The 20,661-nt window shown below is 37.2% G+C and overlaps 2 protein-coding genes across 5 annotated transcripts in view; one reads left to right on the top strand and one right to left on the bottom strand.

The window, feature by feature from the left end:
* MED23 (mediator complex subunit 23) overlaps positions 1-4,759 on the top strand; it is a 47,428-nt gene extending 42,669 nt beyond the window's left edge. For 3 of the 4 annotated variants that reach the window (XM_015137309.3, XM_077998846.1, XM_015137310.3), the window contains 3 exons: positions 1,182-1,302; positions 2,027-2,158; positions 3,682-4,759. In XM_015137309.3, coding sequence (XP_014992795.1) covers positions 1,182-1,302; positions 2,027-2,158; positions 3,682-3,849 — 421 coding nt within the window. In that variant the 3' untranslated portion in view covers positions 3,850-4,759. 4 annotated transcript variants of the gene reach the window in all.
* A 2,781-nt stretch (positions 4,760-7,540) lies between these two features.
* On the bottom strand, positions 7,541-18,688 carry ARG1 (arginase 1). Its single transcript, XM_001103609.5, has 8 exons — positions 18,525-18,688; positions 15,166-15,238; positions 12,586-12,760; positions 10,467-10,626; positions 9,151-9,245; positions 8,715-8,819; positions 8,381-8,517; positions 7,541-8,130 (listed from the first exon to the last, which is right to left on the bottom strand). Exons 1-8 carry the CDS (start codon positions 18,579-18,581, stop codon positions 7,964-7,966), a joined length of 969 nt encoding a protein of 322 aa, XP_001103609.2. The 5' UTR covers positions 18,582-18,688; the 3' UTR covers positions 7,541-7,963.
* Positions 18,689-20,661: the final 1,973 nt, after the last annotated feature.

The following is a 20,661-nucleotide window of genomic DNA, read 5'->3' as shown; positions in this document are numbered from 1 at the left end:
CATTAGAACAACTCGTGGCCGGGCGCGGTGGCTCACGCCTGTAATCCCAGCACTTTGGGAGGCTGAGGTGGGTGGATCACAAGGTCAGGAGATCGAGACCATCCTGGCCAACATGGTGAAACCCTGTCTCTACTAAAAATAAAAAAATTAGCTGGGCGTGGTGGTGTGCTCCTTGTAATCCTAGCTACTCAGGAGCCTGAGGCAGGAGAATCACTTGAACTCAGGAGGCGGAGGTTGCAGTGAGCCGAGATCACGCCACTGCACTCTAGCCTGGGTGACAGAGCAAGACTCCATCTCAAAAAAACAACAGAAAAAGAACAACTTGCAAAGTAAGTTGATCAGAAAGCTCCTTTTGCTTCAGAATTGTTTTTTAAAAATTGACTTGTATGTGCTAGTAATAATCTAATAATCTAGTTTTCCACTATAGTTTGAAGAAGCTTAGTCAAATGCATGCTTTTTCCACAATATATCCCAAAAGTTACCTTTTAAACTGAATAACTGATATTATCCTATTTCCTGATTATTTTTCTTGACCATAATAATGGTATTAATTAGATTGAAATTTCTTGAGAGTGGCATTTCTGTTAGGTTATTCTCTTTTTATTTCAGATGATTCACCTATCAGTAGTTTTACAATTAAGAATGACTTAAATCTGATTTAAACCCCATCTTTAGTAGAAATACAAAAAATTAGCTGAGTGTGGTGGCGGATGCCTGTAATCCCAGCACTTAGGGAGGCCGTGGTGGGTGGATCACAAGGTCAGGAGATCAAGACCATCCTGGCCAACATGGTGAAACCCCGTCTCTACTAAAAATAAAAAAATTAGCCAGGTGTGATGGCATGCACCTGTAATCCCAGCTACTCAGGAGACTGAGGCAGGAGAATTGCTTGAACCCGGGAGGCAGAGGTTGCAGTGAGCTGAGATCGCACCACTGCACTCCATCCCGGACAACAGTGTGAGACTCCATCTCAAAAAAATAAATAAATAAAAATAATCAAATGAAAGTAATAGCCAGTGAGAGATGTGAGATTAATTAGAAACATTATTGTTACCAAAGTAAAAGGAACTTTTTAAAAAATGTTTTGTTATAATACTTTGTAAATACTGTATTAACAAAATTCAAACAATTTAAATGATTTCAAGTCACAGGAGATTTTTATTTTTATCTTCAAATTTTAGGTTTCTCACTGAAGTGCTTCTTCCTATAGTGAAGACTGAATTCCAGTTGCTTTATGTATACCATCTTGTTGGACCATTTTTACAAAGATTTCAGCAAGAGAGAACTCGTTGTATGATAGAGGTAAAATATAATCTGGATTTCCTGTGACATGATTAAATTCTGAAGTATCTATTTAGGTTTTTTACCAGTGTTATTGAAACTGCAGGTCACAACCATTAGTAGTGAAACTAGTTTAACAGGATCCAAGAGCAACTTTAGAGGACTTAGTGTGCCAGTAATGAATTTAGGGTGGGATGTATTGAATTGGAGATGCAGGGGAAATACCCATTATGAAGGTTGAGAAGAGGTTAAGGATGGAGAAGTACACTTGAGATCTTACATGCAGAGGAACTAATTAAAATCATGAGAATGGATGAAGTCAGTCACTTCTAACAAGATGTCGAAAACAAGGAAAGCACCCAGGAGTAGAACCTTAAAGCAAGAGCTACCAAATGGAACTAAGAAAGTATAAACCAAAGGATCCGTAGGAGTGGAGTTATCCTAGACATCAAGAGCTGGTGTCTAGAAAGGAGATTGTTTATCTCTTAATTTTAAGATAAATTACTAAACTATGAAGAGAAATTTTATTTAAGCCTTATCAGGGGCATTTTGTAGCACTATAGATTCTTTTAAAATGCAAGCCATATCATATCTCATGTGCATAGAGGTATGTATAGTATATGACAGCTCTACAACAAAGACAGTATCCCCCAGTGTGAGTGTTATAATGGAGCCCAGCTGCATCATGCTGAATTATTGAATCGCTTTTAATCACTTAAATAATTTTACATTATTTGTTAAATAGATTGGTGTGGCGTTTTATGACATGCTGCTGAATGTCGACCAGTGTAGCACCCATTTAAATTACATGGATCCCATCTGCGACTTCCTATATCACATGAAGTATATGTTTACTGGTGATAGCGTGAAAGAGCAAGTAAGTTGAATTTGTTTAATTATTTTTAATGATGTTTAATTTAGAAAACTTGAACATATAGTAATAGACTTTTTTGGTTTGAGTGATTATTTTTATTTTGTCTAATTTTTTTTTAAGGAAAATGGGTGGGTTTGAGACCTTTTTAGGCAACAGAGGCATATTATTCTAGATGTAGTATTAAAGTAAATACATGTTATAATTTCTTGTACTTTTCCCCCAAAAGACCTAGAGGGTTAATTAATAATAATCTCATTAGGGAGAAACAGTGGGATATGGCTGCTGAAATACGAGCAGAGAGGTTGTTGTGTTATGAGAAAAGGAGGTCCTACTTCTCCTAACACTCATGGTGACATTAGACAAACCACAGCATAACTAGAAGACTAAAGTCAGGATTCTAGACTAATCCTGACTAGAGACTAACTCATGAAGAGCATTTAAAGAATATGGGAATACTTAACCTGAAGAAAAAAAGTCCTAGGGCATTATTTATGCCCTCAGCATTTTGGAGGGTTTTCATTTGGAATAGGGATTAGATTTGTTCTGTGTCACTTTAGAGGGTGTATGAATTCTGGGAAAGTTAAAAGGGAGGACATCCTGACTTAGCATATGAAGAGGAACTTCCTAATAGGGATGTCTGAAAGTAGAAAAAGACCTTGAATCATAACTGATTCTTTGGGTTGAGATACCCCTCCCAATTCTTTGGGTTGAGATACCAAGGAGGTTGACTCCTTTATGTCTCAGCAGCAGTGTCAAAGAGAGTTGACCTGTTCTCTCTCATGTAAGAAAGAGAGAAATTATATCGGCTTTTGTTACAACACAGAACATGCAGAGAAACTATAAAAGAAATTGATTGCTTTTTTTAAAAAAAGTATTCTTTATATTTGGGCCTAAGAAACTTTAACACAAGGGAGTACAGAAAGGAAAAGGTCAAAGAGCATTTGAGTAAAGCTAAGAAAGCTGTGAAACAACTTGATGTGTTTGTGTCCTTAGTGTTTTTCAAAAGAGTAGATCTAATATTATTTAGTTAATTCCAAGTGTAAATCAAAACAAAAATAATTAGTTTTGTATATAAATGTTGCAGACATGAGTTATTCAAAGAACTTTAAAATATAATTATGCTTCATGCTTCTGTAAAGATGGCATTTTAAAAGAATGATCAGCTTGTTGGATGTATGAAATTTCCTGTGTAAACTCTGCTAGCTTTTGGTAGTGGGATGACTGGCTAGCTAGATAAGTGGATATACTTTTGTAAGTATATGCCTATATATGAATATACATATGGTTCATGTACAAACATGCATATAGAATATATAATGGGTGTGTGTGAGGGAGAATGTGTTGTTTCTCATGCAAGAAAGAATTGTATCTGCTTTTCGTAAAACACAGAACATGTTGAGAAACTTCTCATCTACCCCACGCCACTCCTTAGTTTATTGTCTCAGGATATGTGTAAATCCTGCTTTAAATGTGAGAAGTTGAAATTCTCTGATTAAAGTACGTTTTAATGTGTTTTTATTTCTTAGGTAGAGAAAATTATCTGTAACTTAAAACCAGCTTTAAAACTTCGTCTTCGATTCATCACACACATTAGCAAGATGGAACCAGCTGCAGTGCCTCCACAAGCTATGAACAGTGGGTCTCCAGCACCTCAGTCTAATCAGGTGCCCGTGTCTTTACCGGTAACTCAGTGAAGCCAGACTGTACTGTGGAGAAAGTGGAAATACATCCGTCTTTGAGAATGGACTCAAACCTTTTCAATCTGAATGTGATCACGCTATGGTGATAGAAGCAGTGATGATGTTCAGATTGTTTTATTTTGATTCAAATGATGAATCTGTGGACACCTTATAACTCCCATCTCCCTATCTATATTTTTGTCTCTAAGAGATCAAGTAAGATACGTGTTGTTCATATTCATAACAACTTATTAGAGCTACATAGGAACATAGAGGTTATCTGTGATCAAAGGACTTTTGTCATTGGCACTTTCAGTCTTTCCTATTCTAGCCGTTGTTTTTGTTTGTATTTTTTATTAATGACATATTTAGTCTTTAGATATATTATTTTAAAGGCACCACACATGTAAAACAGTTATTACAAATATTTTATGCATAAATCTCTTGGTAGATTTTCAGAATAGTAAGATTTTTATCAAGAAAAAGAATCTAGACTTTGTTGCGTTGTAGGAGCAAACAAGGCTTCTATTCTTTTTAAAATGACTTGAAATTTTGTTATAAATTTCCATAGTTTCTATCAAGGTCAGTTGGTAGTTTTATTACCTTTGCTATGGATTCGAACTTAACTGTATAAAATGAGTTGGAAGCCATGTAAGAAAATAACATCTGAAAGTTCTTGAACTTGATTGATTCTCCAGTTTCTTTTTTTAAAAATAATTGCTTTTGCAGATTGACACTCTCACCTGACAGATGACATAATTCTTCAATTTTTATAATCTTAAAATTTTTTAATTTTGTATTTGTAAATACAGTACACATTTTATTTCTTCAGAATTTCTTGGATTTTGAGAGACATTGTTAATTTTGGGGGAATTGGCATTGTGAAAGACTTGAAAACTAATAAGTAAAGTCTGCTGAATGAATATACCACGTGATAGTTTCATGACTCCTTTGGAATGAATGTCGGCTGTGTGCCAGGCGGTGTGCTGGCTGGGGTCAGTTGGAAATGCGGTATTCTGTGGGTCCTACACTACAGTTGGTGACTGACATTGGCCTAGGAATTAAGAGTTACAGATTCTTTTTGAAAGAACTAGTGAATTTAACCAACTGTATTTCAAATTCATATTTCTAAATACGTTCCTCCTAGAACTTTATTTTCTTTGTAGCTCATGTTATTGCCATCACTAAATCATTACTGACCATGCAAGTCCAGCTAAAAATTTATATAATGGTAAAAGTAATTTTTGCAGACTCAGACTCATTCTTTTTGTTTGTTTGTTTGTTTTTTGTTTTTTGAGACAGAGTCTCGCTCTGTCGCTCAGGCTGGAGTACAGTGGCATGATCTCGGCTCACTGCAAGCTCTGCCTCCCTGGTTCATGCCATTCTCCTGCCTCAGCCTCCTGAGTAGCTGGGACTATAGGCGCCCGCCACCATGCCCAGCTAATTTCTTTTTGTACTTTTAGAAGCGACAGGATTTCACCGTGTTAGACAGGATGGTCTCCATCTCCTGACCTCGTGATCCGCCCGCCTCAGCCTCCTAAGGTGCTGGGATTGCGCGTGAGCCATCGCGCCCGGCCCCTTTAGACTCATTCTTAAAATTACCCAGAAAAAATGCTAGAAATTATTTCAAGTATTAATCTTAACATAGTGTCAGTATATTCTTGCTGTCTTGAGGAATTTGTTGCTTTTTGATCCTAGAATGAGAATAAAATTATGACTCTAGTATTATACAAACAGAGGAAATGAAAATCAATATAATCACTTTCTCAAGGACATGAACATTCTAATTAATTTATTAAAAATTCAGTTTTCCCTCTCTAGCTTAAAAACATGGGAATGTAATTTCCCTGGATAGGCTTTTAAGTACGTTTTTAATCAGAGACTAATGGAAGACAAAAACTTTATTTGGGTTTAGAATACAGCAGAGGGGGAAAAATGTCTTTGTATTTATCATATCCTAAAAGTTTTTCTTTTTGAAAATTAATAGTAAGTTTAGAGTGGCTCTGTCCAGTATGACTTTCGGCAGTGATGGAAATGTTCTTTACCTGTGCTATTCAATACACTAGTTAGTAGCTACATTTATCTATGAGGCATATGAAATGTGGAACTGAATTTTTTAATTTTATTAAGCTTTAAATGACCACATGTGGTTACTGTATTAGACAATGTATCTTGTGAGATCCATTATAATTGCTACCATCTAAAAGTAATTCAATAAAATGTGTATCTTTCGAAGGCCTAGTAAAGGTAACAGTTTTTAAATTCTGTGTTACATTTGAAAAATCAGATTGTAGGGGCCCTTTATCATATACTGTTAAACCAAAAACACAGAAGAAATCCATTCATGGACCTGCCTTTTTTACAGAACCCCCTGGGGTTTTCACATTAATTGCTGGGAGGAGAAAAACTTTGCTTCCCTTGTTTTGATTACTGTTTACTCTGGTTTGTTTTTTCCATTTTCCTTACTACATTCCAGAACGGAGATGAGTTTTTAGGATATGGCTAAACTGTAATTGTAGTGAGTGAAAGGTGAAACATTGGAAGCGACAGATAATTTTAGATGACATCCTCAGCTGAATTAGTAATTATTAAAAACAAACTAGCAATTTGATTTATGTGGGTCCTGAATCGATTTTGGGGAATATCTTTTTTTTTTTTTTCAGGGTCTCATTCTGTTGCCCAGGCTGGAGTGCATTGGCGCGATCTGAGCTCACTGCAACTTCCGTCTCCTGGGCTGAAGCAGTCCTTCCACCTTAGCCTCCTGAGTAGCTGGGACTACAGATGTTCACCACCATGCCCAGCTAGAGTGTGTGTGTGTGTGTATTTTTTATAGAGATGGGGTTTCGCCATGTTGCCAGACTGGTCACAAACTCCTGGACTCAAGCTCCTTGTCCTCTCAAAGTGCTGGGTTTACAGGTGCGAGCCACCACACCCAGCCAGGAATATCTTCCATCTCCCAAAAGGCTACTTGAATAGCAACCATGCTTTGAAAATATTAACCAGAATCATGTATGAGGTTTAGGAAAAGTAAAATGTGGACATCTAGCCCAATGAACTTGGAGATTGCCCAAACCTATTATTACCCGTTTTACAGTTGAAGAAACCATAGCCAGGGAGTTTAAATAGCTTCAAGGCCTCACAGTGTTTTGGGGATGATGATTTCACTGTGACTTTTAAAATGTTTTGTTTTTTAAATTTTTTTGTTTTTAAGAGACAGTGTCTCACCTGTTACCAAAGCTGGAATACAGTGGCGCAATCATAGCTCATTGCAGCTTTGAACTCCTGAAATCAAGTGATCCTCCTGCCTCAGCCTCCAGAGTAACTGGGACTACAGGCATGTGCCACCACACCCAGCTAATAGTTTTATTATTTTATTTTATTTTATTTTTTAGAGACAGGGTCTTGCTGTGTTGCTGGTCTCAAGTTCCTGGCCTCAAGAGATCCTCCCATCTTGGCCTCCCAAAGCAGTGGGATTACGGGCATGAGCCTACAATTCTTAAATACGTCCTGCTTAGTATTTTTAAGCAGGACATATTGTGAATGTGGGGGGTGTGTGTGTATGTCTGTTGCATGTATTTACAAATATGTAGACACAATACAATCTTCGTAGTTTTTAAGCAGGTCATATTGTGAATGTGGGGTGTGTGTGTGTGTGTGTGTGTGTGTGTGTGGCATGTATTTAGAAATATGTAGACACAATACAGTCTTGTTTTAAAGAGTTTATTATAAAAAAAATCACATCTTTTGAACGACATGAACACATAGTACCTTTCCAGATGGGGTAGCTTTGTCTCCCGGTTCCAGGAGTCTCACTCTATGTATGGGGTCTTATGTAAATGTGCTTATTTTTAATGCCAGCGAATTTTTAATTGGAAATCAATGTATGCTTCTCTTTCTAAGGATAAGTCTTTTGCCAAGTTAGAAAATACAAGCTTTTAAATTTTGAGAAAGTTAGAATTTCCACATCTTGAATTTTATACCAAGAGGGAATTTGTAGAGTTTTATACTAATTGGAAAAACATTTTTCTGAAAGAACAAATCTTTAGGAAGACAACTCTATGTTTAAGTAAATGATTAGATTTCTAATTATGCCATTAGCTATGAGATTTGTATCGGATGTTTCCCACATTTACTTAGGTGGGTTAAGGTAGTCAATAGGCTTGTGATTACCCTCCCGAGCAACTCCAAAGCAAGCCAAGATTATTGCTACTGCTGTGTTCACTGTTCGAGTTACTTCTTCTGGTGTCTTCCCCAGGGATGGGTTCACTTCCATTATATCTAATCCCGAGAGTAGCCCTACAACAACAAATTGTAATAATGTAATTTATAAAATAGTTGACATTTTGAAATTAGCACAGACAGACTTGAAAGATTATCCACTAACAGAAAAAGGTAGTAACCAATGGAAAACACTTTAGTTATTGCATCATGTGATTGATGGACATTCTGTAAGTGTCAACTGGGACTTGTTTTCAGGTCAAGGAGGTATGAATATATATTAGTCAAGTGTACACTTGCTTCTCTATTCCCTCAGATTGTTAACTACCTGTTTTGTAGATTTCTTCCGTGATGTAGAGACCTTCTCTGTATGACAGACCTCCCACGACTGGTGTGCCAGTAGCTGGTGTGAAAGATGGGTCCAGTCCATCAACATCAAAACTCAGATGAATTGGCCTTTTCTTTCTTTTAAAAAATGGGAAAGGATTTCACTTTAAGATTGATGGCTTCACATTTCATCAATAAATATATCTGTTGCCTTGCTTTATAAAAAGTAGCAACCCATTATTTCATATAAAGACTTTATTAATAACTTACATTGGTTAATGTCAGTACCAACTTTTTATGTTACACACACGTGTGCACACACAAAAGAATCCTACCTTCCTAGTAGATAGCTGAGTGTTTCTTCCATCACCTTGCCAATTCCCAGTCTGTCCACTTCAGTCATTGAAAAGTATTTAATGCCTAGAGTTTTCAAAATGTAGCTATAAAAGAGAAATTAAGATAATTAATAAGGCTGACTGTGCCTGCCTGTCTCCTTTTAAGGGAAATATCAATATAGTAAAATATATAAAATATTTAGGTTCTGTGAACCTAACTCAATATAGTTTTATTTGTATTTTAACAGCAAGTCAATTGAGATTTAATTGCCTGGATACATAGGTATGTACATGTATATAAATATGTGTGTGTGTGGGTGTATGTGTGTGTATGTGTCTTGATGTTTAATTTTCTCTCATAGATTTGGTCAGTAAAGCACATCTAGCACACAAAGGGACAAAAATGAAGGCAAATCACATCAAGGAATAAGCTTACTGTTCCCCAGGGTCCACGTCTCTCAAGCCAATATACACAATATCCTTGGCAGATATGCAGGGCGTCACCCAGGAGAATCCTGGCACATCGGGAATCTAAAATTGCAATGTTTTCACTTGGTTATGTGTGATTCTCTTGAACAAATCCTACATTCAAAGGTAAAGACACTTATTGGACTGCAAATATCTTATATTTAGAATATAAATATAGAAGAAATCGTGTAAAAATTATACACAATTAAGAAGGGGATGTGTGCCTCCCCTTGATTGCTTTGACTTTGCCTTGAACCACTTGGCATTTACCTACTTTGTGCCCCATTCCTGCTGGGCCCTTCTTTCCCAGGGCTCCTCTATAAAGAAATGAGTGTGTTCCCATTACTTTGGTAGCTTCCTTCTTTACTTCCCTTTCTCAGTAAGTCCTTAATCCAGAGGATGGCCTAGAGCAGCTGAGGGAAATTCGTGACCTGTTCTTTGGTTATTCACATCATAATATGATGGTATCTGCTTTGTCCTGGAGCCACGTTTAGTTTTTCCCATGTGCTAGGTAGATACTTTGCAAGTTTATAAACCCATCCCTTGGTCATTAGTTCAAAAGACATTATTTCTGAGCATTTAACATAAGGAGGTTTTAACCTCTTGTATCATCATAAGTACAAAATATTATAATTATATCAATAAAAACTTTATTGATACACTATGGCATATCAACAAAAGTTATAAACTATAATATTAAATCTTAATCTGACATTTTATTTTCCATCTTTTAGAAAAGAAGTTTCTAGGGAGCAGGGAGATTGTTCTTTCTCTTATGATTTAGACAGGTTCTTCTCCCAGTAAATACGTTAGTTCATAAACCATTGTATCTGAAATTTTCAAATTTCTTTTTTGAAAAGACTCTATGATATAGAAAGACTACTCGGTAAGAATGCAGGACTGTGTGGCATATAGTGGAAAGAGGAAGGAATGAGGAGGCCTGGTGCTAGCCCTTGCTTCACTATAGGCTTGGCATATATCTTGGGCAAGTTGGTTAACCTCTGAACCTCCAGTGACCTGTTTATAAATGATTACTCTCTGCCCCACTTACTAAAAGGATAGTTTAAGAATCATCAGAGAAAATATATATTAAGTCAGTTTGCAAGGCAGAGATAGAGAGCCTCACTGCCTTTTATCAACCAACCCTTTGCTTACTGGCTGCAGAGAAAATGACTTGAGATTACACCAAGAATAAGATAACATGGAATTTCTCATTTCCCTTCCACCTCCTGAATGTCTCCTAAAAAGTGTTCTTTCGCACTAGAGTACCAACCAGTCTTTTACCTTTCCTTTTAGTTCCTTCAGGAGGAAAGATACAGGTTGTCCATGCAAGTTTCCAGTTGTGGTTGTCAGTGGAGTGTTGATATCAGTGTGAGCATCCACCCAGATGACTCCGAGATCAGGGTGGACGCTGGCATGGCCAGAGATGCTTCCAATTGCCAAACTTTTGGGGAAAAATTTTGTGTGAACATCAAGTTTGCAGTGTCACTACATACATCATATTATTCACTCACTTAGTGCTCCCACTTGGTTTTCCTTTAAGTCACAGTGTCTGATATTTCTGATAGATTCTAAATTGAAGATGCCAATCAGTTGTAACAATAGAGAAAACATCACTTACACTTAGTGCTTACTAACTAGTTATATTTATATCGATTGCATTACTAAAACAATTGTGATTTTTCCCCCAAAATCCACCTTGTAAGAAAACCACAGATTAGAGCTTAGCCAAAAAATAAATGAGTATAAAAACACTAGCTACACAAGAAATTCCTTAGCATGAGACACTGTTCAATTCTCAGAGTTAAATTTGGATCATTTTCTGCACACTGATCTCTCTTGGGAAATACTTAATTCTCTCAAGTGAACTATGACAAAGTCCTTCCATTTTTCTTAAAATCCAGCTCTTTTATAATTTGGGAGCATCACTCAGAGGTTCTTACATGTTCTTACTCAGAAGTTCCTCAGCCAGCGTATGGCATGTGTGTTCACTCACTCTATTCAATGCATCTAGTTACCCACTCAACCAGGAACAAAGTTCATCCCAAATACTTCAAGCTCCAGACATTTTGCTGGAATGGAAGACATAAATGATATCTTGCACAGAAGTTAAAAGTTAGGATATATTAAGTTGGTGCAAAAGTATTGCGGTTTTGCCATTTGAAAACTGCAATTACTTTTGCACCAAGCTAATACTATACAATGCCTGTATTCTCCCATTTGTGAATGTTTAAGTATCACTCAGAGAATCATTAGCTTTTAGATTCTCGAAGTGAAAGCAATCATGCCTTCATGTTCAGGTATGGATTATTCAATGTAACGTTTGTTTTCCCTTCAGGTTTCTTGTCTTTTGCCATGTGCCATTCTTCAGATTTCCATTTACAAATTTCTCCACTTACAAAAGAAAACGAGCCTCGGTTTCCCAATTGCAGTTTTGATACAGAGGCCCTGGTAACAGTTTGGCTTTAGAAGAGGAAACCGAGGAGGCTTGAAGTCACTGAGCTCAAGAGCCATAGAAGTGTTTCTGGTTTTAGATCTAATCAGGCCTCTCAGAGAAAATTATCCTAGGCCTTGAGGGTAAATATTTAAAAAGGCTCATGCACAAAAATGGTCTTTGTCACATTATTTGTAATGGTGAAAATTACAATGTAACCTGAATATGTGACAATATGTACATATATAGCGATGTAACCCCTTGATGAAAAATCATGCAGCAACTAAAAAACTGATGCTTATGACGCTTATGCACATCCCATGAAGCAACAAGGAAATTTGCACTGTAGAGTGAGAACACAACATAGACATCTGTCTCTCTCTCTCTCTCTTTCACAAACACACACACACACACACACACACTTGTTAAACAAAGTCATCATGTACAAGGAAAAAAAAGATGCCATGAAAGAAATGTGCCAGATTTTCAATTCTGGTTGAAATGGTTGTTAGAGAAGTACGATTATCACTTTTTTTTTCTTGTGTGTGTGTCTGATGCTTTCAAAAATGTTATAATCATTATTTTATAATGAAAAACCCATACTTTGAAATTGTTGACCTATATGAGTTGTATGTATTATCGGCAATTAAGAACAAATAAGCTATGAATTGCCTCATGTACTTATTTAGAAATGTAAGCTTGTGATGAATATTTAGATGAAATCCATTCATATTTCATACATTTTCTGCTGTACTAGGTCAAAATACAGATATTGTAAGACTTCACATTGAGCTAAGTCTGTTTCTATAATAAAGTTAGTAACCTACAAAATTTTTTAAAGGCAGAAAATTTGATATTAAATATAGGTCAATGCTTTTCCATCTATATTTCTATATTTTCTCTCTTCTTCTGGCCTTGGTTACATTTCCTTTGTGCCAGACTCCCATAGACACAGTTATTCAACAAGACCTGTGGTCTCCACCCAGCACCAGGCTGATTCTTCCATTCTTCTTGACTTCTGCCACCTTGCCAGCCAGCTGTTCAGTCGCTTTTCCCACAGACCTTGGATTCTTCACAATTTGAAAGGGACTGTCATTAGGGATGTCAGCAAAGGACAGGTCCCCATAATCCTTCACATCACACTCTAAAATTAAAAGTTTTTAGTTACTAAATTAAAAAGTAGATTACAAATCAGTCTATGTAGGATGATCCCAATTATATAAAATAGGCATATATTCACAAGTATAAGCAAATGAAAAACCCTGAAAGGTCTGTAAATCCCAGGAAGGTAGACCCATGTCTGCTTTTGCTTGACATGTTACCAGTACCACACACTGGTGCAGCTGTATACCAGGCTCTCAGTAAACACTTCTTGAATTCATCCAGTTAGACTAGACACCAAAATATAACAGTGATAATCTTCTGGCTTGGGCTTAATAGGGAATGTCACTGTCTCGGTCTCTGTCCCTCTGTCTCTCTCTGCTTATGTACTTTTTACCTTTCTATAGTAAGCATGCTTCATTTTGATAAAAAATAAATATATATATATCAATATATATATATGTATTCTCAGAAAATTTAAAAAGCACTGGTATATTTTCATCTGGATACACACACACACACAAAATATCCATTGAACCTGCCTCATAGTGGTATTATCATAAATAAATAAGAATATGTGAATATGTGCTTAGCACTGAACCTAACACTTTGGAAGCTTAGGAAATAAAGCTTTTTAGTTATTCTTTTTAGTAAGGAAAAATTGCAGGAAACCCCAGATTCCTAAGGACTGAGTGTGCTCCCTAAAAGACCTTGAATTAGGCTTGAAAAGTAGAGAGTTTCACGTAAAACTGTGATATGGAATCAGTTCAGTGTTCTGAACTAACTGGCCATTAAATATGGTATTTGTTACATGTATGTCTGAATCTGATTTAGTAATGCCTCCAAAAAATTTCACCTGCTGTAACACATGACCAAATTATTCTTGTCAGTTAAGGGACAAGTCCATTTACCCAAGCATTCTGTTCTCAGCTGGGTGTCTGTATTTGTCTTTTTTTTTTTTTTTTTTTAAGATTTATGAGATGTAATTCTTGTTCACTAAAACTCACTGATTTTAAGTGTGCAGGTCAATGAGTTTGAAAAAATCTAGTCTTGAAACCACCACCACAATCAAGATTTAAAACATTTCCATTCTCTCTCGAATTCCATCCTGCCCCTTTAAAGGTAATTCTTGCCCCCAACCCCAAGAACTGCTGATCTGCTTTCTTTTGCTATGCTTTTGTCTTTCCAGAATGTTGTATCAATGGAATCACACAATGTGTAGTCATTTGTGTCTTAGCCTGCTGTTTTTCAGATCCACCATGTTCTTGCCTGTGTCTGCAGTCCATTCCTTTTTATTTTTTTTCTGGAGATGGAGTCTCGCTCCGTCACCCAGCCTGGAGTGCAGTGGCGCAATCTTGGCTCACTGCAACCTCCACCTCCCAGGTTCAAGCAGTTCTCCTGCCTCAGCCTCCTGAGTAGCTGGGACTACAGGGACTACAGGTGCATGCCACCATGCCTGGCTAATTTTTTGTAGAGATGGAGTTTCACCGTGTTGCCCAGGTCTTGAACTCCTGAGCTCAGACAGTCCGCCCACCTTGGCTTCCCAAAGTGGTAGGATTACAGGCCTGAGCCACCGCGCCCAGCCAGTCCATTCCTTTTTGTTGTTGAGTACTATCTCATTGCATGGATGTGACACTTTTTGTTTAACCATCTACCAGTTGATGGGCATTTTGCTGTTTCCATTTTTTGTTTATTATAAATATTGCTGCCCCCACACATTCAAGTACAAATCTCTTACCCAAGAGAAGTGAAAACTTGTACTTGAATGTTTGTAGTTGTACTTCTCTGCACCCAGAAGTAGACCTGCTAGGTTAAAATGTAAATATATGTTTACCTAAGAAACTGCCCACCTACTTTCAAAGTGGCTGTATTATTTGCATTCCCATCAGAAACATATGAGGGTTCTAGTTGCTCCACATCCTGACCAACACTTTATCAGCATCTTATATGTAAAGATAACAGATAATTGAGCCCATACTTTAAAAATATATGTAAATTTACATTTGCATGCTTATGCATATGTGTATATATATACACACTGCACAAACACTAGGCACTATTGTTATTATCATTATTACTGTTTTATTTTATTTTATTTCACAAATGGGGTCCTGTTGCTAGTAGCATACTTCCTGCTGCACCTTGCTTTCCATTTGCTGTTTCCCCGGCTCCCCTACCATTCACCCCAACCCCCGTTCCTGCATATGCAATTTCTCTTATACTGTAGTTTGGCTGGAAAGACAAAATATCAGAGTGAGGATGTACATCAGCAATTCCTGAGCATTCTCCCCATGCCCTGCTGTTTTTGTAGGATGTGTTTCTCAGGTTAAAGCCAGTACCGCAATTCTGGTGTAAATATTCCAGACACACTCCAGGTTGACAGGGGCCTGCTCCTTCCTTCAGAGTGGGGAGGAAATCAGGCTGATCATTTTTCAATTTAAAAATTACCTTGTTCTTCAAGTTTCTCAAGCAGACCAGCCTTTCTCAATACTGTAGGGCCTTCTTCCACCCCTCCTCGTGGCTGAACAATTAAAAAATAAAGTACTTCAGACATTATCATGACCATCAGATGCTCACAGCAGGAACCCTTTTCATTATTTAATCAGTTGAACTGTAACTATCATTTTTTGAGTTCCTACAGAGCCAGGAATTTACATCATCTCTTTTAATCTTCACAGCAAGGTAGACTGAATGACTCTTATGCCAAATAGAAAGAACTAGAATCACAAAGGTTATATGGTTTTTAGACTGGCACACAGCTAATAAGTGGCAGAGCCTGTGTTCATATTCAGGTCTTTGGATTCCAAAACCTGCATCCCCTCTTCCCGTCAACCCATGTTATCAACATAGTGAGCACATAGTTTGTGCAAAAGCAGTCTGGTAGATGAGATCCAATAATGAAAAAGCTTTTGACTTTGATAGGAGATGTGGGCACTTAACCCCAATTACAATACATAGCTGCTTCAATGATGACATAAAATGTAGTAACAAAAACAGGATGCCCTTAATACTATTGGGGACAGGGTGTGTCAGTAAAGGCTGCAAGAAATAAATACTGTTTAAGCTGAGTCTTGCGACATGAGTAGGTAGTTAGGAAAACAAGACAGAGTGATGGAGAAACTCTGCAAACCAAGGGAACAATTGGGCAAAAGCATCGAAAGAGTGTGACATGAAAGAGGCCTATGTGCATGTACTCACAGCAGTAAGCTAGAGCTCTTGGGGAGAAAGCAGGCAACAGGAAAAGTCATCACCTGGGAGCTGAAAACTACAAACAAAGACCAACCCACTAATTTCAAGTTTTGGCCTACTTAAACAGCAGATGGGAAGTTCTACCCTTGCCGTTTTGACATTAGGGAAGCTAACACTCTTCCTCCAAGGGGCAAGTCTTCCTCAGCTCCCTGAACAATTAGAGGTCTAAAGGCACAGTTCTTTTCTGAATCTTTCTGATTTTAATTTCCGACAAGCTTTTAGATCAGAAAATGATTACATGTTGTCAGATGAGACAATGTGTTAAAAGACACGTGTGTCTATCTTTCAGATTGGGGCTGTGGCATCAAAGCAAGCAAATATTTCTTCCCCATTCAAAGGAACAGAAGACTTGCCCTGGGCGCCAGGCAAATCCTTTATGTCAAATTCCTGTCCCTAGCAGCAAGGCACCCACCCTATCCTCTGCCTGACACATTTTGCTTCTTTACTACCTTTTTGCTTGACACGCCTCCCTCTCCCCAGTCAAGTAGACACAATTTCTCCTTCTTTCAACCCCAATAGGGTGCTGCTTGGTTCATGTTTTGCCTTTAGTTTTGTGACTGTTTTTGTCTTTTCCTCATTGTTAGATTTCAGTCCAGGTTGCTTTACATTTGGGGCCTATATTTTGTAGTGTAGAGCTGACATATAGTAGATACTCAATCCTCAGTTTGATAAAACTCATTGGCTTTTTTACCCTTCTTCCTTTCAGACTTTAGAACAAAGCTCATAGACCCCTTAGTTGACACTCTATTTGCTATAACACAGCCATTACATTTTCTAGCATTCATTTTTATTTGTTTTATTCAAATGGCTTCTCATGATTGGGCTTTCCTCTTGCTTGCTCTATCTGCCCACTTTGGAAATTGCTTTGTCAGCTCCACTGACTTTCTAAGCTGGGCCCAATCCCTCAATGGCCACAAGTATAAAGTCACCTTTGGAGTTGAATAGTCTGAAGAGACATCAGTGCAAATCAAGGGCATAGGCATTGGAATCAGATTATCTCGTCTGGAATTATGCAGTCAAGCCTGTGTGATGTTGAGCACATTACCAAACCTCTCTGAGCCTTTTTTTAATCCAACTGCAAGGTAAAAATAATACCTACTTTATTGTTTGTTCACTGCCTTGCAAGCCTTTCAACGAGGTGAGACAGGGATTAAGCCCTTTCTCAGACTCCACATTTTAGTCATCTGCTCTCTAATCATTTCCTTTTGCCTACCTGTCAAACCTGTAACTCCTTTAGGTGAGGACAAATACTTACATCTTGGCCATTTTATCCTCTCTACTCTGTGACTTAGTGTAAAAAAATCTCTCTCTCTTAGTCCTTACAATCATGAGACAATGAACTCCATTCTCATGACCATGTTTTAACGGGAGAAGGGTGGTAGAAGGAGGAGACTTGCTTCCCTTTTGTCAATTTTTAAAATTATATATTTATTATAACCTGTTCAAGAGTAGGTGAGAACAGTGTGGATTTTAAAAGGAGCACTTCTGTGTCAGCAAAATGTCCCTGTGTTTGGGAGAGACTTTTGGAGGATTTCCAGGAGAAGCAAAGTAGTATTTACTGACAGTTCAAATGCTGTTTGGGCCTCTAACCTCTGGCCTCTCTCAATTTGTTTTGCAGTAAAAAGTCAGAGTACACAGCAAGGGTTCCAAATTAAAAGGAAGCAAAACGCTGCCCAGATTCTGAGAAACCTGGAGAAAATCAACCTTAGCAGTTTCAACTCACACATTGTCTTGTTTGATTTTGTTCTTTGTTTTTTACCCTTTTTGAGCACAGATGTGTGTTGAAGTCTATGGTGTTCTGTCATCACACTCTCTTTACTAGAATAAGTGTGCCCAGGCAGGAAAAAAAGTGTGTTCAGATGTTGCTGGCATGTGTGGATTCACAGCTGGTGGCTCTAAGGAAGTCTGGGAGTTTCATAAATCCATTAAAATCCTTTTAGAGTCGCCAAACTGCAGTAGGATTTTCTTTCTTTTTTTGTTCTTTTTTCCCCTTCCATGTGAGGTACATAAAGGATTCTACCTAGACCATGAATGAACAGTTTCATAGAATCATTAAAAACCTAACATAACATGAATTATTCACAAAGTTGCATGAAGCAATAATATTTCAGTTATCCAAATCATAAGAAGTCTGAAGGTTACTGCCAAACTATTAAATTTTTCTAGGCATTAATTATGTAACTAAACAAATGTATTTCTTAAAATTCTCTCTTCCTATACATACACACAGTAACATCAAAAACAAGAGCAACTAAACCTAAATGAGTAGCTACAATGCAGAAATAGTCCATTTCAATTCAAAGAAAAATATTTTCTCCTAAAAAATATGAGAAAACATTCTGTAGGTTCAAATGAATTTAGCTCTAGCTGAGATCAGGAGCCACAAGAGTAAGTGGGTATGTGAGTATAATTATACAATGTTGGAAAATGGTGAGAGGACTTTAAAATATAGGTTGTATCAGAAAATTGAACTAACTAGACAATAACACCTTACAAATTTCGAAGTCCAAAATTTTCAACTAAATTCCAGGAATTCAAAGAAAGACTTTTTTCCTTACCTGTCCCTTTGAGAAAGGAGCTCCAATAATCCCAATGGTTCTGGACTTAGCACTCATGCTCTGACACTTCTCTTTGCTGCACTTGAGCTCTCCAGTCAGTCAACCCTCAATGACAGAGGGCACATCTTTTTTTTCCATTTATACTTGGGTTGAATAAACAACCTTTATTCTAATGAGGACAGCTGGCTCCACCCACTAAACCGAAGAATGACAGAGTCAACAGTCTTGCAATTTTTCATACATGGAGTAACTATAATTCCTCTGAGTCTAGGTCTCTAATTAAGTGACAATTATTCATGTTCTTACTTCACACTCTTTTTAAAAAGCCAGCCAGATGGCATTAACCTAGACTTAGACAATTGACAAGTTTCACAACTACAGAAGAAGTCCTATTGTTCTGGCTCAGCGAACTCAGGGCAAGGCACTTTCCTCCTCCAGATCTCTGAAGACCTCCTTGTACAAGAAGGGCCAGGCTTGGCAGGATTGTCTATCACATCCCTTCCAGCCCTAATATCCTGAGTTAAGATTTCACACATGAGGTTAAACGATTAATCCATGAGACACATTTCATAAACCTTTAGGGTACACTATCATAAAGAGTATATAACTTTCTTTTTTAAAATTATTACTTTAAAAAATTAGTTACTTGATTGGTAACCCAGAGAGGTTACCATTTTTGAAATATGGTGTATAGGAAAATAATTGTGGAGTCATATCATAATCAAAGTATAGAAATAAAAATAGCTAACATTGAGTTTTTACCATGTGTCAGATGCTGTTCTGTTTCAAAATACCTTATTTAATATTTATACCAATTTTACGTGAAGTCTTATCATTGGTGCCATTATACTGACGAAGAAACTGAAGCTCAGAGACATTGCCAACACAGGTTGTAGAAGAAAAGCCGGATTCAGCCTTTGGCATTCTGACTTAACAGTTGAGCTTATAGTCTAAACGCTGGGGAGGTGTCAGCCTCTATGCCCCTGGGCTGCCATTTGTCACCATACAAAAGTATGAATTTAAAATAAAGGCACCTTAAAGATCCTTCTGACTTTAAAATTATGTAATTATAATTTAAAGGGAAAATTCACTTAGTAGAAACTAATTTCTTTTTCCTATTGGTGGGAAAGAACATTTTGGAGTTTAAATTCCATGAGGTCAGAGAATTTTGTCTGCTGTATCCCCAGGGCATAGAAGAGTGTTGGTATACAATAGGCACTCAATAAATATTTATTGAATGGCTAACTGAGGAAAATAAAGTCTCATGGGTCCATTTTGATAGGACTGTTTTCCAAATAGGTTCCTATCTTTTTCTTGTGGGTTTGCTTGTGTATCCTAAATATTTACTTGTGGTATTCCTCATAGGGCCTAGATATTAACCTCTTATGGCATAGACTTCGCAAATAACTTTTCCCAACCTGTCAGAAATCTGATAACCTTTTATGTTATCACTCAAAATCCTCAATTTTAAAATAAACACTTGCATAATTTCCCCCAATGCTTTGTGCTTTGGAAGTCTTACTAAAGTCCTGCCAACCCCCAAATTGTAGGTATGTACTTTTACATTTTCTTCCATTTGACTTAGAGCTTGTCTTTCTCACTTAGTTCTTTAATCCATCTTTGTATGTTGTGTACATTTTCCAAGTCTATTTTTCCTGTATCATCCACGCATGCGTTTCCTCAACAACACCCATTGAACGGTCATTCATTTTGCAATTGATTGGAGTGCTGTCTGTCACTAACCTCTTTCTTCTGTTCCATTGACTTATTTACCTATGGCTGCACCAGGTCCATCAGGTTATCAATACGGCTTTGTGGTACATCTTATCATTGTTTAGGCAAGAGTAACCGTTTTGTTCTTCTTTTTCAAAACTGATTTATCTTTTATGGGTCTGTATTCTCCTATAGTTGGAATAACTTAAATCCTTAAAAATATGCTGCTAGAATTTTTACTAAATTTATAAATCAATGCATAGAGATTTGCTAACTTTCAAATTTCATTGCTAGAATTTTTTCTTTGAAAAATTCACATCCTGAAAGTTCTTCATATGCCAAGCTGAGATTGCCTTCCTGTCATTTGAACCATTGGTCACCACTCTTTAATCCAAGTAAAGTACATTATCTCTTGGCTGTCATG

The sequence above is a fragment of the Macaca mulatta genome, chromosome 4 (genome assembly GCF_049350105.2).
Source record: "Macaca mulatta isolate MMU2019108-1 chromosome 4, T2T-MMU8v2.0, whole genome shotgun sequence".
Lineage (NCBI taxonomy): Eukaryota > Metazoa > Chordata > Mammalia > Primates > Cercopithecidae > Macaca > Macaca mulatta.
This window is presented reverse-complemented; position numbering and strand designations above follow the sequence as displayed.